Source organism: Saccopteryx bilineata, chromosome 1 (genome assembly GCF_036850765.1).
Source record: "Saccopteryx bilineata isolate mSacBil1 chromosome 1, mSacBil1_pri_phased_curated, whole genome shotgun sequence".
Taxonomy (NCBI): Eukaryota; Metazoa; Chordata; class Mammalia; order Chiroptera; family Emballonuridae; genus Saccopteryx; species Saccopteryx bilineata.
In genome coordinates this window covers 153,902,467-153,928,895 of record NC_089490.1, presented here as the reverse complement: position 1 = coordinate 153,928,895, position 26,429 = coordinate 153,902,467, and the positions used below count along the sequence as shown (strand labels likewise).

The following is a 26,429-nucleotide window of genomic DNA, read 5'->3' as shown; positions in this document are numbered from 1 at the left end:
CCAGCTTTCTCTTTGCTGGTCCAGTAATATCACGAGCTGGGGGTGGGAAGATACAGGTACTGACTAAGTTAGTTCTCCTAAGCTGGGAGTTCAGAGATCTAAGAAAGAGTTGGGCTGAGTGGGAAGATCCTGGGGACCACAATAAGTACCCCTCCTTCTCCAGAAAAACCCCAACTCAATTTTTGGGCAGATGCCAGTCTTTTATTCTGAAGCTGAGGCCACAACCTATGAGGTAATCTTTGGAGCTGCATTTGAGACGGAGTCCGATTGGCCGGCTGGCGAAGACCCTCCCCGGATTCTTGGTGCCCCTCCTTCCCCAAAGCCCATAAAAGCGTAGTCCCCGCCTCGGCAATCACTGGACACCTGCATCTGCCTACAATACTGGGAGGTGAGATACACAGGGAAGGACTAAAGCCGCGTGGAAGAAGGGGTGGTTTGGGGGACCTGGCATCCCGGGGATGGGGCTAACATGTAGGTCAAAGAGTGGATATTTTCCCAGAAAGCGACAAAGACGGCGAAGTTTGGTGGTCTGGAAAGCAGAGACCAACTGAGCTGACTACCTGAAAGGTAAGTCCTGGAGACCTGCCAGGATAAGCAGCAGGTATGAGTCCTAGTTGCAAGTCTTCTCCCTTGACATTCTTAAGCGCCCTGGGAAGAAGATCGGAGAAGAAAGGAATTTTGGGGAGGGGGTTTTCAAGAGTTAGTGGAACAGAGAACGGAGGAGTGTGGGTTGAAACGAGGAAGAAAGTTACGTTTTCTTCAGCACTAAGGGTGAGGACAGTTCTTCGATGATCATGGAAGGAAATTGCTATTTATTTCAGCACCGAGACTCCGGACAGCGCCTCTCGGGGTCCGGGAAGGGAACGAGATCCGCTTCAGCACAAGGTTCTGAACAGCTCCGAGAGGGTTCCCGGGCCGAATTCATTTCAGCACCAGAACACCGGACAGCTCCCCAGGTGAAGGAGAGACCTTGTATCTTAATGGGTGGTCTGAGGTTTCTGACGCTTAATGGATTTTCAACGCATTATTTTCCAGATGAGATGACACCGCACACAGAAATCTGTAATTACAACAGGTAAGATGACCAATCCGTAGGATTGTGGGGTAATGGGTGTCTGCCAAGATGACATTATTGTGCTCTTTCTAAGACTTCTGTGTTAAACATTGTGTCTAGTGCTTTACATACATTATATCATGCTGTCTTCGATCTTAGGACATGGGAGTTATTCTATCCAGGTGACAGCTGAGGAAACAGACTCAGAGAGGGGCAGATATATAACTAGCCCGAGGGGTCTCAGGCCAAGAGTAAATATGAAAATCAACCCCACATTCTTCCAATTCCAAATTCCATGTTTCATGGGTGGGCATTGGGCCCTTGGAGATCAGACTCTTTCCTCAGAAGGACCAAGAATGAAAGACAGGAGGCAGTGGAGAAGCAAGAAGCTTACACATTACAAATTGGCTCGGTGAGGGGAAAGAGCTGGGTTGGGAGGTCTCAGACACAGGGTAAAGGGTGGCAAAGAAGACTGGAACAATTATGGTCTAGTGCTGTGTGGAAGACTAGTGATTTTGTTGTTCTGGTGTACTATGACAACAAGTCACAGCTTCCTCATAGCGTGGACTGCCATCAACCTCTGCCCAAGATGGACAAGTAAGTATGGGGGGTGAGGGGCCAGGAAGGAATCACTTCCAGCCAGGGTTGAGCTGGCTAATTCCATGGAATAAAAGCAGGGGAAGGAATAAAATAGGGGCATGCACTCTATGAACACACAGTAATGTGCCATGTATGGTATTGGACATGTCACCCTTATGCTCCCCATCTGAAAATACAGAACATCTGACTCTGAACCTAGGGCCTTAACCACTTCACTACACTTTCCTGAGTAATCACTGAGGGAATGGTGTTTGAAGCCCTCCCTAGACCAGGATTCTACTGAGACTTCTCAATAAAAATTCCAGGAATGATTTATTTTCTCTCCCACCCCACTCTCAGTTCCATGAACCAACTACAGGACAAGTGTAAATTTCTGCTTAGTAAGTGAGTTGTGCCATCACTGAGGCTCACCCTCAGTTCTCTGTGACATCTTAGTAAAGTCACAGGCACTACACCGAAGTCGTTCCACCCTCAGAGCCTTTGCATTTGCTGCTCCCTCTCCTTGGAATGCTCTGCTTCCCAGAGTGCCCCCTGGCTCCCTTTGCCTTCTTATTCAAGCCCCATTTCATCAAGAGAAACTTTCCTTGTTGCATCACCCCCTCACCGCATTGTCAAGTCTGTATTATACACTATCATAGATCTGGGATATCTTCTCTCGGCACTTACTCCAATTATTGTTAACTATTTACAGGACTGTCTGTTACCCCATGACACCATGAGATCCACGAGGGCAGAAACTGTGTTTGTTTTTCTCACTGCTGTGTCCCTGGCACCCAAACCAGAGCCTGGTACACAGCAGGTGCTCAATAAACATTGATTGAATCAATAAAGGCATCAGAGAATAAACCAATGCATTAATCAAAAAATGAATTGATGTTTTCAGCACACAGATGAAGACTCTGCTTCTCCTTGGTCTCTTCCATAAAGATAGCTCAGGGTGATGGTTACTGCAGGTGTTTATTAGAGAGTGTAATTAAATTTGTGAACACTCAAGGGCCAGCCAGCCATCTAATAGCCCCAGGAGAGAGCCAAGCTCGTTTAATTAGCAATTATGAGACATTGATTCCTCATTAGGTCTGGCAACCTTCATCTCTCTTCTCAGCCCCAGACAAATGAAATCTCTCTCTCTCTCTGGAATACTGCCTCAGTGAGTTCATTAACAAGCAGAGAAAATATGATTACAAGACACCTACATGCCAGAAGCACTTCAAGAATGGGATAGCAAGAGGTGGTTGAATGTCTAGGTTAAGGCTAATTGTGAGAGATTTTGTGTTATATATAGAATTACCCTTTGGGAATGAGAGGGCTTTCATATTAAAAAACAAACAAACAAACAGCACCCAGATGCCCTGGCCATATAGCTTGGTTGGTTAGAGCATCGTCTTGACATACAGAAGTTGAAGGTTCAATCCTCGGTCAGGGTACATACAGGAACAGACCAACGTTTCTGTCTCTTTCTCCCTGCCTCTCCTTCTAAATAAAAAGAAAAATTTTTTAAATAAAAAAAATGTAAAAAAGCACCCAGATATTGCCCTTTAAGGACCCCATGAAAGAGGAGATTGTGCCCTGATATTTCTACAAATGTATCCCCCTCCCCCAAAGTGTCTCACAACTAATCCCAATTAATAATTTCAAACTGAACACTCAATTCATCTAGCCCCTACCTTGCCTTCCCTCCATGTCTTCATCAATGTTGCAGCTCCCTGTCAATGTGGCAGCCTCTCCACATCCCAGAGTCCCTCTACTCCTCATCCTCCATTACCCCAACCCTGTTAACCAAGGCAAGTCATCCTGGGCAAACCCATCTTCTTCTCCAGCTCTTTGCCTCCATCACTGCCTGGTCATCTCATTGTGTCTTTAACCCTTTCAACACTCTCATTGCCTGAAGAAAGAAATTCACAGCCTGGCCCATCTCTGCTGGGATTATTGTCTATTATTTTCCCAACAGATATCCTCAACAACTAGCCCACAGGACTATCTTGAATTCCTCTAGGAAGCTCATAGAAAATACAGTTTCTTAGGACCCTCCAAGTTCCAATAAGCCAAAAATGGGGTGAGCCCCAGCATCTGCATTTTTACAAACTTTTTTTGTTTTTTAAACGTTTCCATTGATTTGAGAGACAGAGAAGCATCAACTTGTTGTTCCACCACTTGTCCCATTTAGTTGTGCATTCATCAGCTGCTTCTCTTATGTGCCCTGACCAGGGATCGAACCCATGACCTTGGCATGCCAGGACAAGAATTTATCCACTGAGCAACCCAGCCTGGGTTACCCACTGATTCTTATTTAGAGAAAGCCTTCATTTGATTAAAAAAATATATTACCACCTCACTGGTAGTGACGCAGTGGATAGAATGTTGACCTGGGATGCTGAGGTCCCAGGATCAAAACCCCGAGGTTGTTGGCTTGAGCAAAAGGTTCACCAGCTTGAGCACGAGGTTGATCCCATGGTCTCTAGCTTGAGCCCAAGATCAGTGGCTTGACTGAGCAAGGGTCACTGGCTCAGCTGAAGCCCCCAGGTCAAGGCACATATGAGAAGTAATCAATGAACTAAAGTGCTGCAACTACGAGTTGATGCTTCTCATCTCCCTCCCTCTCTCTCTCTCTCTCTCTCTCTCACTCACTTAAAAAATGAAAAAGAGGCCCTGGCCGGTTAGCTCAGTGGTAGAGCGTCGGCCTGGCGTGCAGGAGTCCTGGGTTCGATTCCCGGCCAGGGCACACAGGAGAAGCGCCCATCTGCTTCTCCATCCCTCCCCCTCTCCTTCCTCTCTGTCTCTCTCTTCCCCTCCCACAGCCAAGGCTCCATTGGAGCAAAGTTGGCCTGGGCGCTGAGGATGGCTCTATGGCCTCTGCCTCAGGTGCTAGAATGGCTCTGGTTGCAACAGAGCAACACCCCAGATGGGCAGAGCATAGCCCCCTGGTGGGCATGCCGGGTGGATCCCGGTCAGGTGTATGCGGGAGTCTGTCTGACTGCCTCCCTGTTTCCAACTTCAGAAAAATACAAAAAAAAAAAAAAGAAAAAGAAAAAGGATTACCAAAAATCACTAATTTTTTATTTCTCCCAAGGACCTCTGGGAGGGGGCACCTTATTTACTCGTACCAGTTTTATTGTTATCCCCCCACCATGCCCAGATCAGTGTTTTCACCTGATAAGAACTCAGTTGAGGTAAATGCTGATGTCTGAACCCCTTTGTAAGACATAGAAACATGAAGGCCACATGCACCTATTAAAGATGAGCTATCACCTGCAGTGGAGTAGATGACATCTGATCTGAAGGGACAAACCACTGAGCATGCTTATTACATCTGATCAGTGTCTACTTATCTTCATTGGGATTCCATGAAAGTGGAGTATGAGACAAGGAAGGTGATTCCAGGAGTGAAGGAACCAGAGTGTGAGGCAAAGAAGCAGGAAATGTCAATATACAGGGATATAGTTTAATTACAGACTCAAAATAACAGTGGCTTAAACAAAAGAGAAGTTTATTGTCTTCCTTTTGACTCAGCAATTCCATGCCTGGACTTACACAGATGAGACATTAATATCTAATTCTACAGAATGAAGGAAGGAGAAGGTGGACCATCTGAGAACCAATCAGTTCCTCTTGAGCAATTAAATCCACACCTGGATGGACCACTTCCCTTATCAGCCCTCATACTCAAGGGCCACTAGGCACCTGTGTAGATTGCCCTAGGGCTAAGAACCGGGCAACTAGGGACAGCCCTATTGTCCTGGAGTTTGGAAAATTATTCAAATTAGCCAATTCCAGGAAGCCCAGGAAACCTAGCTAACCCCACCAGCTTGCCCTCCATAAGCTGCCCCTACAGCTCCACTTTACTGTCACCCTGACCCTGGTGTAAGCCTTGTATCCTCTTCTTTGGAGTGTTATTGGGTTCTGTCCCTCCATCAAAAAACAAACTTTAATTCTTATAAAATAAATACACAGAGCAAAAAGTGTGCATTTTAATTATCTTAAAATGACCATTTAGCAGCATTTAATAATTCACAAGGCTCTGCAAACTTCGCCGCCTCTAATTAATCCCAGAATATTTTATCACCCTTAAAAACACAGTTTCTGCTAAGCAGTCACTCTCCCATTCCCCTTTTCCTGCAGCCCCTGGCAACCATTAATGTGTTTTCTGTCTCTGTGGATTTGCCTGTTCTGGGCATTTCATATCAATGGAATCACACTCTGTGGCCTTTTGTGTCTGGCTTCTCTCACTGAGCATCATATGTTCAAAGTCCACCCATGTTGTAGCATGTCAGTGATTCATGCCTTTAATATAGCTGAATAATATTACATTCAATGGACAAACTAGTTTTTTTAACCAGACAATGTTTTACTAGTTTTATATACATTAGCTCCTATGAGGTAGATACCTCATTTTATAGGAGAGGAAATCAAGGCTCAGAGAGTTGAAGCAAGTTGTTCAAGGTTGCACAGCTAAGGGGTGGCAGAGCCAGGACTTGAATGTTGGTAGTTTGCATCCAGTGTCTGAGTTTTGAACCATTATCTTACACCCTTCTAGTTTGGTACACACAGACAATGTGGCAAATGTGACAGGAATGGAGACTTGTGATCACATATTGAGTCATCTCCAGCCAGGGATGGAGAGGATGGCGAGAGCAGAACTCAGATGCTGCATCATCCAGGGAGGGTGGGGGTCTAGCAGAGAGGGTGCTGATTATAACCTGCACCGTAATGGGTCCTTCAAAAGATAGTGGTTTGGGTATCCATGACAACAGGCAGGCTGCATCACAAGGAGATAGCTGAGTTTCCTCCCCCAACCCATATCTGGCTCAGGAATCTCTTCTCTTCCGTGTCTGCCTTTCTGGATCCAGAGAGAGCAGCTGTGGGGTTGTCGGAGCTCATGCCTGCTGGTACACTCAGAGACCCCTTCCCTGGCCCCACCTCAGCTGAGTGATAGAAACAGAACACACCAGGCACATGTGAAAAGTGAGGCAAAAGGGATTGGATATGAAGAGGTGGGTCTTGGGAGCTTCCATTTCACCCCAAGTTTTCCCAGTAATATCACGAATCAACCAAGGGGTTAAAGAAAACCCTGAGATGGAAATTGTTCACAAGACTTGATAGGGGAAGACTATTTATTTATTTATTTATTATTGAATTATTTTAGCGAAAAAAGGAGAGAGACCAGAACACAGATCTGCTCCTGAATGTGCCCTGACCAGGGGCTGAACCAGCAACCTCTGCGCTTCAGGATGATGTTCCAACCAACCAAGCTATCTGGTCAGGGCAGCCAGGCAAGACTTTTTTTTTTTTTTTTTTTTTCTTTTCATTTTTCTGAAGCTGGAAACAGGGAGAGACAGTCAGACAGACTCCCGCATGCGCCCGACCGGGATCCACCCGGCACGCCCACCAGGGGCGGTGCTCTGCCCCCCAGGGGGCGATGCTCTGCCCATCCTGGGCGTCGCCATATTGCGACCAGAGCCACTCTAGCGCCTGGGGCAGAGGCCAAGGAGCCATCCCCAGCGCCCGGGCCATCTTTGCTCCAATGGAGCCTCGGCTGCGGGAGGGGAAGAGAGAGACAGAGAGGAAAGCGCGGCGGAGGGGTGGAGAAGCAAATGGGCGCTTCTCCTATGTGCCCTGGCCGGGAATCGAACCCGGGTCCTCCGCACGCTAGGCCGACGCTCTACCGCTGAGCCAACCGGCCAGGGCCAGGCAAGACTTTTTAACTGACAGTGACCAGTCAGGTTACAGAATATGGTCCTCAGGGCAGAGAAGGGAGACTTGACAGACAGCAGGGGAGGCAATAATTGGAAAAGAATTCATCTTTGTTTTAGCCCACCTGGCTCAGACTTGGTGATAAACCAATGGTCAAGAGAAGGGAAGCATGAAAGACTTGCAGAATCTCTGACCTCTACAGAAAGTAGCTTCTCTTTCCATTATTGGAACACTGGAAAGCACTGAATTCTGGATGATAGATTAGATGATAGGGTTTATCAGTGTTACATTTCCCAATTTTGATCATTGAACTGTGGGTCTGTGAGAGAATGTCCTTGTTTTAGGAAATGCCCACTGAAGTATTTAATAGTAAAGGTTGTCAGACTCCAAATTACTTCCTCAAATTATTTAGAAAACACTATACATATATTTTGGTTTTTGTCATATGAATTTATTATATATTTTATATTATACATATATGACATCATAATTATTATATTCTTATAAATTATATTATAGATATAGATTATTATATGATGTAAACATTATGTATCATTATATACTTATGTATCATACTTATATACATATATAATATATAATAAGTATATATTATATAGACTAGGGGTAACTGCTCATGGGGATGGGGTTTCCTTTTGAGATGATAAAAAAATACAGGGGTTGGAAAAAGTAAGTTTACAGTTGTTTGTATGGAAAATAATATAATAACTAATAAATAATAATCCAAGGATACATTTTTCATGTATCACAACTGTATTTTGAAATCAGATGGAGATGAGGGTTATAAAACAGTGTGAATATACTAAATGAGCTGAGTAGTACATGTTAACATAGATGATTTTATTTCAATTTTTTAAATTACAGACTCAAAGAAACATTTCTTGCTTATTGTAATAGGGAACCATGCACTCATGCTACTCAATAACATTTATGCTAGAGGTGACCACAGATCACCTCGTAAGGTCCTCAACGAGAAAGAAAATACTTATCAGTGAACACCACCAGTGTCAGTCATCTCTGCTTGAGAAGCAGTGACTATAATGCCTCCACATAGATCTCCCATGGCAGACTCCTCTCTCTTTCCCCAAACTTCAAGTGTGCCTGGGTATCTTCACAAGTCCGACTTCTGCTATAAATAAAGGACATTTCATTACAGACCACTAAGAAGTAGTGTGGACAATGTCTGTTTATTACTCAGCTATGTCTTATCTTGAAGGAAAAGTCAAAAGGATTTTGTTAAAATGTCCTTTTGATAAATGTGTTTAGCTCTGAATGTCTCATTCAGTATGTTATAAAAAGAACCAAATGCATAATTGATTTAGGGACTTTTTAAGAGAAGGAAAAATCCCCCCATCACTGGCTAAGAATTCCCCTAAAATGCTGTATTGTAGGCATGGAGTGAGTGATTTAATGAGGTCCTGAATGTGCGGTGCCTATGCCTACACTATGTTCTATCCCCTGGGTCTTTGCTCCTGTTTGTGATTTTAAAACATATCTCCAAACTTATTACATCTCCCCCACATCTAATTCCCTTCCCTTGATAGAGCGGCATCTGATTCTCACCCCTTGAAGAAGCTCCCTAGGGAATTTCTTCCAGAAAATGGCCTGGGGTGGAAGTGACCCTGAGTGACTTTCAAGGTGGTATGACAACTCCTAAAAACTGTCTGCAAGTACAGTTGCATTATGGGTTAGGGCTTCAACATATGAACTTTGGAAAGACAATTCAGTCCCTGGCAGTCACTAAGCCTGGAGTACTTTGTTAAGCCCAAATAGATAACCAGAATAATATGGAACACTGCTTCTTTTAACAACTCTACCAGAAAATTCCTTGTCTATCAATGAAACACCTCCCGACTTCTTCCTTCCCTCCCCAGCTCGGTACACTCTATTTGTCCTCTGGGATTCTACATCCTTGACCACACACCCTGACTTAAGCTACTTCCCTTGATCAGACTCTGGGTTCTTGAGAACAGTGTCTGCCTGCTCACTTATACATACCCAGCTTGTAGCACATGACCCAAAACATAGTAGGTGCTTAGAATATCAATAAATATGGCTGAATGAATTAAACAAAGACATATACCAATACCTCAGGCTGAGCTAAACAGCATAGATCTATCTAGTCCTTTGAGAACATATTGAACCCTGGCCAGTACTTAGTTGGTTAGAATGTCCACCAGATATGCTAAGGTTGTGGTTTGATCCCCAGTCAGGGCACATACAAGAATCAACCAATGAATGCATATATAAGTGGAAAACAAATCTCAATCTCTCTCTCTCCATTCAATAATAATAATAATAATAATAACAATCAGTTTAAAAATACATACACATACATATTGAGACTGTTTCTTAGAAACTAGACCATGGCATATTTTCCCAATGAACAGGCAGTTCTGCAGATAGGAAACAGACATAGTAAACAAGAAACTCTTGGGGAACTGTGAGATTTGGTTAGTAATTATAGAAAAGCAAATTTAAGCCACAAGCTACATTTAACGTTTCCAGTTACCACTGCTATATCATGAACTACTCCAAAACATACATGTTTAAAACAATCATTTTCTTTTTCTTTTGTGTGTGTGTGAGAGAGAGAGAGACAGACAGACAGACAGAGAGAGAGAGACAGAGAGAGGGACAGGTAGGGACAGACAGACAGGAAGGGAAAGAGATGAGAAGCATCAAGTCTTCGTTGTGGCTCCTTAGTTGTTTACTGACTGCTTTCTCATATATGCTTTGACCAGGGGGCTCCAGCAGAGTGAGTGTCCTCTTGCTTAAGTCAGCAACCTTGGGCTCCAGCCAACAACCTTGGGCTCAAGCCAGCGACTTTGGGCTCAAGCCAGCGATCCTTGGACTCAAGCCAGAGATGATGGGTCATGTCTATGATCCCACACTCCAGCCAGTGACCCTGCACTCAAGCTGGTGAGCCCACTCTCAAGCTGGATGAGCCCATGCTCAAGCCAAATGAGCCTGCGCTCAAGCTGGTGACCTCAGGGTTTTGAACCTGGGTTTTCTGTATTCCAGTCTGATGCTCTATCCACTGCACCATGGCCTGGTCAGGCAGCATGGTCAGTCTTGATTTAATTTTTATTTATTGATTTTAGAGAAAAAGAGGACAGGAGACAGAAACATCAATTTGCTTCTCTCCTTATTTATGCACTTATTGGTCGATTTTTTTTCTTGTTGTATTTTTCTGAAGTTAGAAGCAGGGAGGCAGTCAGACAGACTCCCGCATGCACCTAGCTGGGATCCACCCCGCATGCCCACCAGGGGGGCGATGCTCTGCCCATCTGGGGCATTGCTCCATTGCAACCGGAGCCATTCTAGTGACTGAGGCGGAGGCCATAGAGCCATCCTCAGCACCCGGGCCAACTTTGCTCCAATGGAGCCTTGGCTGCGAGAGGGGAAGAGAGAGACAGAGAGGAAGGAGAGGGGGAGGGGTGGAGAAGCAGATGGGCGCCTCTCCTGTGTGCCCTGGTCAGGAATCGAACCCGAGATTTCCACATGCCAGGCTGACAATCTACCACTGAGCCAACCAGTCAGGGCCTGGTTGATTATATATGCCCAAGCCAGGGTGGAAGTCAAAATTTTGGTGTATAAGGAGGACACTCTAACCAACTGAGCTAGGGTTGGTCTTGACTTCTTTCACAGTGGCTGGCTTCCCCAGACTGGGCATCTCAAGAGAGCAGTAGATTACATATAGAATTGATAATGAGTACTTCTGATTAGTACCAAAATTGTGAAAAAGACTTTCTTATTATCTAATTGAATAAAAAAATTATTTCATGCCCTGTCCTGATAGCTGTTAGTTACAGAGTCTTCCTTAAACAGAGGTTGCCAGTTCCATCCATCCCAGTAAGGGTCCATGCAGGAACATCCTATCTTTCTTGCTCTTTTTCCCTTCCTCTCTCTCTAAAATCAATAAAATAAACATTAAAAAGCCCCCCTGGCCCTGGCCAGTTGGCTCAGTGGTAGAGGAGTCCCTGGTTCGATTCCCAGCCAGGGCACACAGGAGAAGCGCCCATCTGCTTCTCCACCCCTCCCCCTCTCCTTCCTCTCTGTCTCTCTCTTCCCCTCCCGCAGCCAAGGCTCCACTGGAGCAAAGTTTGCCTGGGCGCTGAGGATGGCTCTATGGCCTCTGCCTCAGGCACTAGAATGGCTCTGGTTGCAACAGAGCAACTCCCCAAGATGGGCAGAGCATCGCCCCCTGGTGGGCATGCCGGGTGGATCCCGGTCGGGCGCATGCGGGAGTCTGTCTGACTGCCTCCCCGTTTCCAGCTTCGGAAAAATACAAAAAAAAAAAATCCCCCAAAAGTCCTTCAGAATCTTCAAGAGAGAGAGATAAAGAGAGAGAGAGAAGTGTAAGCTGGTGACATTTTATGCTCTAAACGCAGAAATCCCAGCCCCACTTCTGCCTTTACTCATAGGTTAAAGCAGCCCCCACGTTCACCGTACTCAAGGAGCGAGGAACATTGTCCTTACCTCACATGAGAGGAGTGTCAAGGACCAATCAAACTGAGGATTTGGAGCCCTCATTTGCACAGAAATGGACCAGTCAGAGACATGGGCGGGCACTCGTCTCTACGAGCCAGCTTAACCTCTGGCTCATCGAAATGCCCTCTCAGTTTCCCTGCAAGACTGAGTTTCCTCAGCAGAGCTGTAATACCAAAACTGAAGCAGCAAGAGATCCTCACAATAGTTGTTTGAACTGAGCCATCTCACACCTAAGCTGTCCCAGACGTTCCAAACCCAAACTACTAATAGATCACAATTGAGCTCTTTTCATTGATTAGTCTACTTCCTCCTTTACCGCACCCAAGGATTTCTGACGGCATTGACTTTGTAGCAACCACCTTTAGTTGACAGTATTAATGGGTGGGTGAGTAAATGAAAGAATAAATGAATGAGGAGTGCAGGAGATTGACCCCTAGGGCCACCTGTACTTTCTGTACCCCTAACATCCATGCCCTGACGGTTTTCCTGCCTCTCTCGCGCGCCCCCTGTCGGTCAGCAGCCCGAATCAGATCGCTTGGTCGACTTAGCCAGCCTTCACGCTCGATAACTGGTGCTAAGTCGCTCCCTATGCCTTTTGGGGAATGCAGTCTTTGGCCCTTGCTTGTGTTTCCTATTGGCATCTACATTGAGAAGGCCACAAAACTTCCCATAAGTTATCGCGATGGCATTGCATCTCGCGAATCGTAGTCTTGCGTTGACATTTTCTGCTGCAATCGGCGGCAAGTGGGACAACAACTCCCACCATGCACCGTACTACAAGTTCACAGGGGCTAGCCCGCGGACTTCTGGGAGATATAGTCCTCAATCTCCGCACTTCCTTCTCGATCCTACAGAGAAGGCTGGCTCAGAAGACTACACTTTTCTACGCGCTCTCATTAGCCAACCGCAATATGCAGCGGCAACCATCTTGTTCCGCCCAAGGAGCCCCTAAGATGGCGGCGGGGGAGACAGTGAAGGTTGTAGCCAGCCGCCACGGACTCTAGCCCGTCGTCTACCCGTCCCGCAACGGTCGGCCCATGGCCTGCCGGAGGCGTGGACCATGGACCTTCGCACCGTCGTGTACAACGCTGCCCGCGATGGCAAACTTCAGCTGCTTCAAAAGCTGCTCAGCGGCCGGAGCCGGGAGGAGTTGGATGAGCTGACAGGCGAGGTGGCTGGCGAGGGGACGCCGCTGCTCATTGCTGCCCGCTACGGCCACCTGGACGTGGTCGAATACCTGGTGGACCGGTGCGGCGCAAGCGTGGAGGCGGGCGGCTCGGTGCATTTCGATGGCGAAACCATCGAGGGCGCGCCGCCGCTGTGGGCCGCCTCGGCCGCCGGCCACCTGGACGTGGTGCAGAGCCTGCTACGCCGCGGGGCCTCAGTGAACCGAACCACGCATACCAACTCCACGCCCCTGCGCGCCGCCTGCTTCGATGGGCACCTAGAGGTGGTGCGCTACCTGGTGGGCGAGCACCAGGCGGATCTGGAGGTGGCCAACCGGCACGGGCACACATGCCTCATGATTTCCTGTTACAAGGGCCACCGTGAGATCGCTCGCTACCTGCTGGAGCAGGGCGCCCAAGTGAACCGGCGCAGCGCTAAGGGTAACACAGCCCTGCACGACTGCGCCGAGTCCGGCAGCCTGGAGATCCTGCAGCTGCTGCTCGGGTGCAACGCCCGCATGGAACGCGATGGCTACGGTATGACCCCCTTGTTGGCGGCCAGCGTGACCGGCCACACCAACATCGTGGAGTACCTTATCCAGGAACAGCCTGCTGGGAAGGAGGTGCAGCCAGAGCTGACCCAAGAAAGCCCCTCCACCAGTCTGGAATGTGGAAAGCCCCAGGATGCCAGCTGCTGCAGTTCCTCCTCAGAAGAACCTCTTAGCAGTGAATCTTACGAGAGCTGCTGCCCCACCAGCCGGGAAGCTGCGGTGGAAGCCTTGGAATTGCTGGGAGCCACGTATGTGGATAAGAAGCGCGATCTCCTTGGGGCCCTGAAACACTGGAGACGTGCGATGGAGCTGCGTCACGAGGGGGGCGCATATCTGCCCAAACCAGAACCCCCACAGTTGGTCCTGGCCTATGACTATTCCAGAGAGGTGAACACTGCTGAGGAATTGGAAGCACTTATAACTGACCCGGATGAGATGCGAATGCAGGCCCTGTTGATCCGAGAGCGCATCTTGGGTCCCTCTCACCCAGACACTTCCTATTATATCCGTTACAGGGGCGCAGTGTACGCTGACTCAGGCAATTTTGAGCGCTGTATACGCTTGTGGAAATATGCCTTAGACATGCAACAGAACAACCTGGAGCCACTGAGCCCCATGACCGCAAGTAGCTTCCTGTCCTTTGCTGAACTTTTCTCTTACGTGCTTCAGGACCGAGCGGCTAAGGGCAGTTTGGGCACACAAATCAGCTTTACAGACCTCATGGGGGTGCTCTGCAAAGGGGTCCGTGAAGTGGAACGGGCCCTGCAACTGCCCAAGGAGCCTGGGGACTCAGTCCAATTTACCAAGGCCCTGGCCATCATCCTCCACCTGCTCTATCTGTTGGAGAAAGTGGAGTGCACGCCTGACCAGGAGCATCTGAAGCACCAGACCGTCTACCGGCTGCTGAAATGTGCTCCCCGGGGCAAGAACGGCTTCACCCCTTTACACATGGCCGTGGACAAGGACACTACTAATGTGGGCCGATACCCAGTGGGCAGATTCCCCTCCCTCCAGGTGGTCAAGGTACTACTTGACTGTGGGGCAGACCCAGACAGTCGGGACTTTGACAACAACACCCCATTGCACATAGCAGCCCACAACAATTGTCCAGCGATCATGAATGCCCTGATTGAAGCAGGGGCCCACATGGATGCCACCAATGCCTTCAAGAAAACGGCCTACGAGCTGCTGGACGAGAAGCTGCTGGCTAAGAGCACCATTCAGCCTTTCAACTATGTAACTCTGCAGTGCCTTGCAGCCCGTTCTCTGGACAAGAATAAGATTCCCTACAAAGGCTTCATCCCTGAGGAGCTAGAGGCTTTCATTGAGCTGCACTGATAGGGTCCTGCCCCCCCCAGGGGGGGTTCAGAGAGGTGTAGCCCACACCAGTCCTCACCCTCTCTTGGTCAGCACTTCAGGTGGCGTGAAACAGAAGGGCTCTCCCACCTCCACGGCCCCTCACCTCTGAGGTGGGAAAAGGAGTTAGCTGTTGGTGCTAGAACCCTTCAGGATTATGTGCTCAGGGAACTCTCTTTCTCCAGACACACACACCCCCATCCTTCATTGGGAGAGGACACATTGACCTTCCACATATCCCATCTGCCTGGGTTTCAGAAGACTTTGCTTTCTTACTGAGAGGCAGAGGGATTGAAGCCATTGCCTTCCTTCCCTGCGAGAAACAGGAAGAAACTGAGGGTCTGTTCTTTGCTCCTTACATAGCTGGATAAACCCAGCTAGAAAATGCAGTGTTAGGATTGAGGGCTCCTAAGGTGGAAAATCGGAAACTCAGAAAGCAGGACCATCTCTCACTTCTTCCCGCACAGTCAGACCCCGCTCCCTCCTGTATTGCCATAGTTGGCCCGCACAGGCAGAGCTCTCTGTCCAGGGCAGCTGGCCACTTGCATAGCTTTGGGCTGATTTGGTGTTCTGTTTATTTAGTAGGTGAGCAGGCTACAGGCATTGCACAGGAGTTCTGAGGTTTTGTTGCTGAATTTTTTTTTTCTTAAAAATTTTAAATTTTCTTTTAAAACTTGATAAGTTAATTTCACGCATAAAGGGTTTTGTCATGCCTGAGGTGGCCGAGGCCCTCAGGCATGAGCTTGATTTTGTGAAGAATTTGGTTTTGGGGGTAGAAGACCACAGTATCAGCTCCTAAAACTCGGGTAGCTGTATATTTCTTAAAACTTAACTCATTTGTCTTTTACTTGGGCCTTCTGAATTCCCATCCTCATTAGGGAAGTCTTTTTTTCTAAACTGGTTCAGTCCAGATGCCCTTGGAGCTGAGCTTGATGTGTTTCCCACTGAATGAAAACTAGGCTGGTTTGGGACTTGGTTTTCAGATTCTGAGTTAGAACTGCAGGCTGCTTCAGCCCCAGAGATCACTTCTTACAAGTTCATGGTTTTGTTGTGGGCAAAGCCTCCCCAAATGGCTCCAGACATTCTTACCACTGCTCAAGGAACTGGAAATCCTGAGTGCAGCATTAGCTAAGTAAATCAGCTGAATGAGACAGTTAATGCTGAGAGCTGAGGTGTGATACAAAATCTTTGCTTCCTGTCACTCTGGGTATAAAGTGCCCGTGTTAGAGAACGTGCTACAGGGAGATTTTTCTTGAGAGATACTGTATGTGCCCTGACAGGCAGAAGGGGGACTGTTCTTGGCCTGTTTGGACATCAGTGAATAGCAGAAGGGTACAAGCTCAAGATAAAGGTCACATTCTGGAGAGCAGCATCCTCACCCCACACCTCACGCAGCCTTCCTTGTCAAGTGGCAGCTACTCAGAGGCCTCCGGACACCACAACAGGTCCCTGGATATTCCGCTCTCTGAGAAAGCCAGGTCTTGTGTGGATTTGCAGTGTTACGTAGAATGTTATTTATCTACAAGACCATGTTTTACCTTCTGTTGAGGCCGGAAACAGCACAGAATAAAGAAATGAGGCTGTTTAAATTGTAAGTCCTGGCGCTGGTGTTTAAGTCATTGAAAAGACAACATTCGAAGAGAAACACCCTACAGTTTCTTGCTGGGGTAGACAGGGGAGATGGTGGGGAGAGCGTGCCCCTGGAGAGCAAAAGGTCATGGTGCCAGTCCACTTAAAGGAGCAGCCCTGGGGCCGCCAACTCTGACTGGAGGAGTTCTCTATGTGCTGGGCTCTGTATAAGATTTCATTTGGAAATGAGAGTATTACTGCATAAAAAGAAAAAGTGAAAACCACTGACTGAGTACAAATCCTCTCTTTGCAATAGTGTTGCCATGGAAAAGAAGGTGGTTTGACCCTTCTGAAAAGTGAGGAAGGGCTAAGGAAACAGAAAGGCCTCCTAACTCAATGAGACCTATTGATGGAACAGGTAGAGCCCTGTGGGCCGAGAGGTCTGTCCATGAACTTCATGGGTTTCCTGGAGCTGGTTCCAACTTAGGAAAAATTCAGACCTCTCTCTCTCTCTCTCTTTAAGATTTTATTTATTGATTTTAGAGAAAGGAGAGAGAAAGACAGAGGGGCGTAGAGGAGAGCGGGAATCATCAACTTGTAGTTTCTTCTTGTGTGCCTTCACTGGGCAAGCCTAGGGCTTTGAACCGGTGACCTCAGCATTCCAGGTTGATGCCCTATCCTCTGTGCCACCACAAGTTAGTCTTTTTTCCTACTGCTATCTCACTTATGAAGTTCTAGTTTTCTCTGGCACAAACTTACCCAAAGCACTGTCCTGTTAGGTGGTCATTGAGTTTTTCCCGAGCACCCACTGTAAGGCATGTTCCAAGTCCCCTTAAGGGTGGGGTTGAACCATTATTCCTAAGGTTGATCTCTCCCATGTTTTCCCCACCTATGGCAAGCAGGGAGGACCGGGCCCTGGTGACATTTCACTTCCAGTCCTTCATTTGCTCATTGGGCTGAAGGGTTCTCCCTCTTCTGGTTTCACTGGATGCCCAACAACTCAACAGCTAACACCCGTTCAGGTACAGCATGAGTATATCCTTGCCTTAATGGAATGGGTTTCAAAGCAGGTGCTCTTGGAGCCATGTCTTAGGAAACAAAATAGTAGCAAAAGCATTTATTGAGCCCTGACTATGCTGCCACCATTCTACATGCTTATGTGGGCCACTCATTAACTATTCACAACAACCCTGTCAAATAGGTATTATTATTCCTATTTTGAGAGTATTCAGAGCTGTTACAAGGCTCACCAAAGAGGAAAACTGGTCTGTGCCAAATGCTTTCTTTCCAAGCTCAGACTCCCCAGTGAATGCCATCTTAAAACAAGGCTCGGGCAGGTTTGGGTGAGAGTTGTTTCAGCAGCTCAAAACTGTTAGGAATGACCTGGTTCTTCCAGGTGTCCAGATGAGGCAGCTAGCAGGATGGAAGGCAACCTTCTGCCAGCCAAAATCCTAAGGTTCACTGGGATTGTACCAATCAGGAGCGCAGAAATGGGGGGTGTAGGAGGAGCCCACCGCTCCAAAATATGTCCCAAGTGAAATGGTGATGCTGTGAAATGGAACATTCCAATGGGGGGGGGCCGCCATGATGATAAATTTTACCTGTAATTTATCAGTGAAAAAAACAAGCTCAGAGAGGCCAAGAAGCCTGCCCAAGGCCACACAGCCAGGACAATGACCCACTTCACTAATAGTTGAGCAAAAAGGCTCAGAGGGGTAGGGGTTTGCTCAAGCTCACTTAGCCAGGAAGCATGCAGCCCACCTCATTAGTGGGAGCCATTACCCCCACTCAGTGTCTCTTCCCACCTTAACTCCCTGCCTCCACAGAACTGAAGTCAGGGCCTGAAATTCTGCTCCTTTGATCTACCTGCTTGATGTGATTTTCAGACCTTCCAGAGCCCTGTGAGGGTCTGTCATAGTCACTGCCATGTCCTTAGCACCCATGTGTTGAGTAAATGGATGACTGCCTCCCGACTCCTGGAATTTCAGTCCTTGGACTACTTGGGGCAGCACCAGGGAACACGGAGCACAGTTTGGCCGTGATCAGTATCCATCACCCCCGTGGGATTCCAACACTGTCATCTGAGCAGTGTTTACAGGAGGGGAGCAGAGTGTCCTGGCCCAAAGTTAAAGATAGCACAGCTCTGAATCACATCACTGGCTAGAAAGGTGAGATGACCGGCCCCCAGGAATGCAGGCAACGCAGGGCACTACGCTAACTCCATGTGCCTGGAGAAAGGATGGGTGGGGGCGTGGATTTCTGTGGGAGATTCTGTTAGGACTGGACAGAAAGGATGGTTCCACCCAGTAGTTGTCACATGTGTTAGGTAATTCCCAGCCCAATTCGGGCAGCACTACCCCTCTTGCAGGCCTGGGGAAGAAACATTCCCTCTTCTGACCGCAGTACCTGTGGTTCTTGTAGCTCACAGAAGACACATTGAACCTAGGCATTGAATAAGACACTTGAGATCCCTGGGGCAACCCTCTCCCCCCTAGTCCTATACCCTAATGTCTTCTACTAAAAGCCCAGCAAGCAATGATCTTGATAAAAATGTTACCTCCTTCATGAAACCATCCCAGATCATCAAAGACAGCCCCAACCATCCTCCACCCCATCCCCCCATCGTGTACTTCTTTCTCAACTCTCACAACCTTAATTCCTATAATTACCTTTTTCTTGACATGTTTCCTTTGTTTGTGTCCCTCCTCTAGAATGTCAACTACACAAGCTCATTTCCTGCTGTGTTCCTAGTGCCTAAAAGAAGGCCTGACACACAGTAACTCTTTAAATGTTAGTTGAATTAATAAATGAACTCACGTGGGTTGTTCTAAGAAGAGTGAGGAGGCCTGCATGGCCAAATCAGAGTGACTGAGGGAGAGCAGGAGGAGCGGAGGCAGGCGGGTGGTGAGCTGTTTGGTTTTTATCCTTAGGGAGACAGGCAGCTGTGGCAGTTTCAAGCCAAGGAGAGAAGTGACCTGATGGAAGTTTTGAGATCACTGTGGCTGAGGCTGGAAGAACCATTTAGGGTGGATCTAGAGAGCATGGGTGGGGGCAGGGGGAAGCTATGCAGGTGACCCAGTGAGGCCTGGAGAGAAGGGGGCTGGACCAAGCCAGGACCAAGCCAGGTCATGGGAGGAGAGAAGTGGACGGATGTCAGATTTACTTTGGAGTTGGGCTGTCAAGAGCTGTTGATGAACTGGATTGGAGAATGGGGATTGAGAGGAGTCAAAAATGTACTCCTAAATTTGAGCTAGGGCCAGTAGGTGGATGGGCAGAGAGAAATGGAGCAGAGTTGTGGACTTAAGGTGGCTCTCGGGCCTCATATGAGCCCCACATAGCCGCCTGTTCACCACTGCCCGGCACCCAGGAAAATATTTGGTACATAGTGGGCACTCAATAAGTATTTCTTAACTAATAAAAAGCGGTCAGTCCCAGGGAAGGTAGGCCTTTAAGTTCCTGAAGCGGCTTAATGTTGACATCTAAAAGACCTCAAACTCAGATGTCATTTGGGGCTAGCAGGTAACACAGATGGCTGGGCAGCTGTGACCCAAATTCAGTCAAAGAAGAAATCACAGAGAAAACTAGAAAATATTTTGAATTGATCATAAATCACAACACATGGAATGTGTGCAATGCAGCAGCTAAAGCAGTGCTAGAGGGCAGAGTGTTAAGTGTTTAGAAGAGCTGAAAAATGGAGAATGTCAGCCTGACTGGGTGGTGGTGCAGTGGATAAAGTGTCAGACTGGGATGCAGAGGACCCAGGTTCGAGACCCCGAGGTCGCCAGCTTGAGCACAGGCTCATCTGGCTTGAGCAAGGCTCACCAGCTTGGACCCCAGGTTGTTGGCTTGAGCAAGGGGTTACTCGGTCTGCTGAAGGCCCGCAGTCAAGGCACATATGAGAAAGCAATCAATGAACAACTAAGGTGTCGCAATGAAAAACTGATGACTAATGCTTCTCATCTCTCTCCCTTCCTGTCTGTCTGTCCCTATCTGTCCCACTCTCTGCCTCTCTTTGTCTCTGTAAAAAAAAAAAAAAAAAAAAAAAAGGAGAATGATGATTTGCAAACTTTGGCTTGGGGCCAAGTCCCAACCACCTTTTTGTAAATAAGGTTTTATTGAAACCAAAAGCTGTGTTTGTTTGTTTTAGGTTTAAATGGAATGAAATGCATGGAGAGGGCATGGGTCTGGATTCAGCCTTCAGGCTACCAGCTTTCCATTGCTTCTCTGGATTTAGTCCAGTTTTCTCTTTCAGAGAATGGGTGTGCTCACTGGGCAGTGTAGAGTAGTGGTTAGGACACAGGCCACATGACCTTGGGACCATCATTTCACCTCTCTACACCTCAGTCTCCTCATCTGTAAAATGGGGTAATGGTAGCAGCTGCCTCCTGGCATATGCAGGATTAAATAAATTTACCCATGAAAACATCCTGGTGCACAATAAGTGCCCAGTAGAGCTCTCTTAATTATAGGGCACCTACTGTCTTTACACCCATTTGTACATTAATACACAGATGAAGTTTTAACATTTTAAAAAATTTATTGATTGATTTTAGAGAGAGAGGAAGGGAGGGAGACAGACAGAAACATTGATTTGTTCTCATATGTGCCCTGACCAGGGATCGAACGAACAACTTTGCCTATCTGTATGACAATCTAACCAACAGAGCTATCCCACTAGGATTTAACATTTTAAAATATGTATTTATTTGAATGTGTCTTAGAGAACAAAGCATAGCTAGCTCCACCCATCATGTGAGTTCACAGATATTAACAGCACAAATGACCCAAGTTTAAAAATAAAGATGTGTTCATATTTTTTTTTTCCGTATTTTTCTGAAGCTGGAAACAGGGAGAGACAGTCAGATAGACTCCCGCATGCGCCCGACCGGGATCCACCCGGCACGCCCACCAGGGGCGACGCTCTGCCCCTCCAGGGCGTCGCTCTGCCGCGACCAGAGCCACTCTAGCGCCTGGGGCAGAGGCCAAGGAGCCATCCCCAGCGCCCGGGCCATCTTTTGCTCCAATGGAGCCTTGGCTGCGGGAGGGGAAGAGAGAGACAGAGAGGAAGGAGGGGAAGGAGGAGGGTGGAGAAGCAAATGGGCGCTTCTCCTATGTGCCCTGGCTGGGAATCGAACCTGGGTCCCCCCGCACACCAGGCCGACGCTCTACACTGAGCCAACCGGCCAGGGCCGATGTGTTCATATTTTATAAAAAAAATTTTACGCCTGACCAGGCGGTGGCGCAATGAATAGAGCATCAGACTGGAATGTGGAGGACTCAGGTTCGAGACCCCAAGGTTGCCAGCTTGAGCGCATGGGCTCATCTGGTTTGAGCAAAGCTCACCAGCTTGGATCCAAGGTCGCTGGCTCGAGCAAGGGGTTACTCGGTCTGCTGAAGGCCGGTGGTCAAGGCACGTATGAGAAAGCAATCAATGAACAACTAAGGTGTCACAATGAAAAACTGATGCTTGATGCTTCTCATCTCTCCGTTCCTGTCTGTCTGTCCCTATCTATCCCTCTCTCTGACTCTCTATCTCTGTAAAAAAACCAAAAAAAAAAAAATTTACTGGCCTGACCTGTGGTGGCGCAGTGGGATAAGGCGTCGACCTGGAACACTGAGGTTGCCGGTTCGAAACCCTGGGCTTGCCTGGTCAAGGCACATATGGGAGTTGATGCTTCCTGCTCCTCCCCTTTCTCTCCCTCTCTCTCTCTCTTTCTCTCTCCCCTCTCTCTAAAAATCAATAAATAAAATATTTAAAAAAAAATTTACTGAGATAAAATTTACCATTGTAAAATGTACAACTCAATGGCTTTAAAATTATTTTTGTTTGTTTATTGATTTTTAAGAGAGAGAGGAAAGAAGAGAGAGAACATCAATTTGGTTGAGTCTTATAAGTGCCCTAGCTGGGGATCAAACCTACAACCTTGGTGTATCAGGACAGTACACAGCAAGGGCTCAGTGGCTTTTAGTATAGTCACAAGACTGTGTTACATCACCACTGTGTAATTTCAGGGGGGACATTTTAAAGCCTGCTTAAAGAAAATTATCAAAGGACTGAAGGAACAGAAAAAAAAATTAGTAAGAGGGCAGATGGCCAGCAAAGATCATAAAGAGACAGTAGACAGATAAGCAAGTTTGGGAATTAGCAGGAGGATGCCAAAGAGCACCACAGCGACATATGACAAAAGGAGACCCTGAGACCAGCAAGGGGTAGGGGCGGGCATACCACACCACCTGCAGCTTGCCAGCCTCCAGCGCCCAGATGCCGGTGGTGAAGGAGACGGGGTGTACAGGGTGGGGATAGGCACAGAGTCCAGTGAGGGGTCTGAGGGACCCCTGGGAGCCTTGGGGAGGAGAGGAGATTGGGCCACACCTCCCTAAGAAGTCTCAGGCAGCTCCTTTTCTTGGGCAGAAAATGTTTTTAACTTCCCTTGGAAATTGGAAACCCTGGATGCTTCCCAGGGCTATAATAAGGCCCTGTCCACTGAGCAGGTTAAAAATAAAAGGTCCCCACCCCAGGGCACTAGGGGCTGGGAGGAGGTACTGTGTAGGCTGGGTAGGGGGTAGGATCTGCTCTGTGACTTAAGGCATGTATCTGTCCTCTCTGGCCTCTGGTCCCCAACAGCACTAAATTGAACAATTTCCAAAGATCAGTTAATGGGGAGATTTATATGGCTGCTGTAGTAAGGAGGCTGAAAGCTGCAAGAGGGGGCTGTTGGCCTGGCTTGGAACTTGGCATTCTCTGGGGGTCCCTTCCCCTTAGGGTTCTCAAGAGGATTCCCCCACCCCAGCTCTGGGCAGAGGGAGAGGCTGGAAACACTGACCGTCATCGCCACCTGGTGGCACTGGGTGCTCATCACAGCATCTGAGTCCCCACAAAGGCAGCATCCTGTCTCCAAGCCAGAGAGACACAGGTCCTATATGTACTCAGGTCAACCACACTGGCTCCTCTCAGTCCTCCCACCACAGGGCCTTTGCCTGGGCTTTACCTTCTGCCTGGATTAACCTTTCCTCCCTGAACTTCCCCCTCTAGGAACCCTCCCCTGACAACCCCCCCAGCAACCTCTGTGTGTCCCATCACACCCAGAACTACTGAAGTTGTAACCACCTAGTTTTAGGTCTGACCGCCCCCCCACCACACACACAGAGCTGTGAGCCCCAAGAGGGCAGGAACAGAGTCTGCTTTTGTCAACACTGTGTCCCCTGAGTCTGAAACCTTCCCTGGCATACAGTAGGTACCTAGAACATACAGTTTAATGAATGAATGGATGGATTGATGACCGAATGAATGAACTGCCTGCCAGCAGGCAGAAAGGAAACAAAGTCAAGAGGCTGTTTTAAAAATAAAAAACAGGCTTAAGCAGAAATTCAAATTCATTGATTGAGCATCTGCTGTGTGCCAGGCACTGGGATCCAGCAGTGAAGTCAACAGACAAAATTCACATCCTCATGGAGAAGATGGGTGACAATGAGGGCAATGAATAAGTGACTTATTTTATCCAAAAGTGCTAAGTGTTATGGAAAATAGAGCAGAACCAGGGGGATTGTAAATGAATTTTAAGTGGGGTGCTCAGAGAAGCCCCCATTGAGAAAGTGACATTTGAGCAAAGATCTGGAGGAGGTGAGGAGGGAGCTATGGAGATTTCTGGCAGAAGAACATTCCAAGCAGAGGGAACAGTCTGTGCAAAAGCCCTGGGGCAGGACCAGGCTGTGCGTGAGGAGGCATGTGTGGCTGGAGTAAAGTGAGAGAGGGGGAGAGCAGGAGAAGGTAAAGGCAGGGAGGGGATGGGGGCAGGTAGTGCAGGGCCTTGTGGATCGCTGTGAAGGCTTGGGCTTTTAGTCCAAGGGATGGAGGTGGGAGCCCTGAAGGGCTGTGGGCAGATGGGAGACAGGACTTGACCAGTATTCAGGGCTGTTGCAAGGAGGTCATACTGTGGAGGTGCAGGGATTGAATACAAATCAGGGAAGAGATTAGGAAAGAGAGGGCAACTTTACCCAGACTCCTCTTTTGTGCCTTTTGAATTTTGAATTGTGGGAATGTATTCCTTGTTCAACAGAAACAATTTTAAGTACACATCTGTTGATTAGTTGTGTGCAGTGCTATGTTGACTGTGGGGAGGCTGGGGAGTTGGGCGGAGAGGTCTCTCACTTCTCCCATGTCTCCCCAGGCAGTGGGACAATGAGACTGGGCTGGAGACATAAATTTGTGAGATTCAAATGCAGCCCAACTCCCTTCCCTCAATTCAGTCCAAGCCCTGTAGCTGTGCATGTCTTGTGACACTGGGCAAAGCACTGCCCTCCCTGGGCCCAGAGAGTGGGAGAACATTTGTAAACTATCCAACCACCTCAGAAAGACATCATTCCAAGCTAGGACACAGCTATTGACGTCCAAAAACAAATTATCTGTTATTTATTTACATTTCTAAGTTTTTAAAAAGGAAACATTTCAAAAAATTTCCCTATTTTTCTTTATGGCTGTTTGGCCTAGAGGGAACATAGGACTTCCCTAGGAAACACCAAGGCCATGTGGGCATGTGGGGCTGGCTGGCTTTGGAGCTGCTGATGGCCACCCAGGGCGCTGGGGCAGCAGGCATTATACCTGAGTCCCCAATTCTGGGAAACTGTGGCCCCACTGACTGGAGTTGCCCTATCCTATGTAGCCTCCTCTGCTTTTGCCAGGCTCTGCCTACCTCTAGGAGCACTTTTCCCAACCTATGGCTCATTCCTCAGGTCTCAGCTTACTTCCTCCTTCCAGAAGCTTCTCAACTCCCGAGGCTAGCCAGGGGTCCCCTTTGGGTTCCAGCAGCCCCCTACAGTTCCCCATCACAGCCTTAATTACCCCATAACAGTCTCTGTCTCTGGCATTGGGCCATGCACACTGAAAGGAGAGAGAGGGGTTGTCATGGGTCACCTCCAGGGGTGATCACTCCACTGTGCCCACAGGGCCTGCACACAGTAGGACCTCAATAAATGTTGGTTGGATAATTGAATAGATGAATCCACCTTCTCACTCACTGCAAGTAACAGGTCTGTGTCCCCAGAACTCCCCACAGGCTCACACACAGCAGGTGTTCAATAATTGTCAAAGTGACTCAATTACCAAGCACTTACCCCATGCCACACCCTGTCCTAGCTTCCGAAACACCATAGTGACCATGACAGATCTGGCCCCAGCTCTCTTAGACCGGACAAGTTGTGGTAGAGAAACCACGAATTAACAAATACTAAAATTAACAAGAATATTTCAAATAATTTAAAAATGGAGGCAATGAATTAACAGGCTGCTCAGTCTGTCTGGGCTACAATCCAGTTGAAAGATCCCTGGCTGTTTATTCTGACCTTGAAGGCTACTTATAAGCTGTATGACCTTGGATAAGTCACTTCATCTCTCTTGGCCTCAGTTCCCTCATCTGTAAACTGGGGACAATGATAACACTGGGGAACAAAATTTTTGTTGCATCCACAAAAACACTTGTTCTTACCTAATTTGAGTGTGCTGATCTCAAATCTGACATTAGTTTTTCTCTGTAAGCTACAGTTTTTTTTGCAATTCAAGATATTAGGTTTTCATCTTATTATAAAATTTTCAACATTTAGTTTAACATAATGAAGTAGAATGTCTTCTTGGACATCATCTTTGTGAAAATATAATTTATATAATGCAATAAATATACTAATACACTAAAAGATATGATTGCATCAGAATTTGTCTACAATTTTGAGATAGAACATATTAAAACACTTTAATCATAAAATTTGCACAAAACTTATTTAAATTCTATTCAGGCAAAAATTTGCGTTTGTAGCTCTTGCTTTTGTGTACTTGTTGAGGACAATCTTGTTTGATGCTACAGCAGTAGTCTGCCATCATATTTCTGTCCCATCGCCCCTGGTAATGCTCTTCCATCGTCATCAGATCTTGATGAAAGCGCT

General features: G+C 47.5%; 1 protein-coding gene and 1 long non-coding RNA gene across 2 annotated transcripts; both read left to right on the top strand.

Annotated features, from left to right (window-relative positions):
- The first annotated feature begins 438 nt into the window (after nucleotides 1-438).
- On the top strand, nucleotides 439-1,076 carry LOC136320197 (uncharacterized). The gene is made up of 3 exons (XR_010728274.1): nucleotides 439-567; nucleotides 822-956; nucleotides 1,036-1,076. It is a non-coding gene; the product is annotated as an uncharacterized lncRNA (long non-coding RNA).
- Nucleotides 1,077-12,741: 11,665 nt separating this feature from the next.
- On the top strand, nucleotides 12,742-16,522 carry FEM1A (fem-1 homolog A). The gene has a single exon (XM_066275206.1). It carries the CDS (start codon nucleotides 12,915-12,917, stop codon nucleotides 14,907-14,909), a length of 1,995 nt encoding a protein of 664 aa, XP_066131303.1. The 5' UTR covers nucleotides 12,742-12,914; the 3' UTR covers nucleotides 14,910-16,522.
- Nucleotides 16,523-26,429: the final 9,907 nt, after the last annotated feature.

Excerpts from the sequence above, each read along its gene's own strand:
- FEM1A (XM_066275206.1), top strand. The coding sequence starts at position 12,915 with ATGGACCTTCGCACCGTCGTGTACAACGCTGCCCGCGATGGCAAACTT.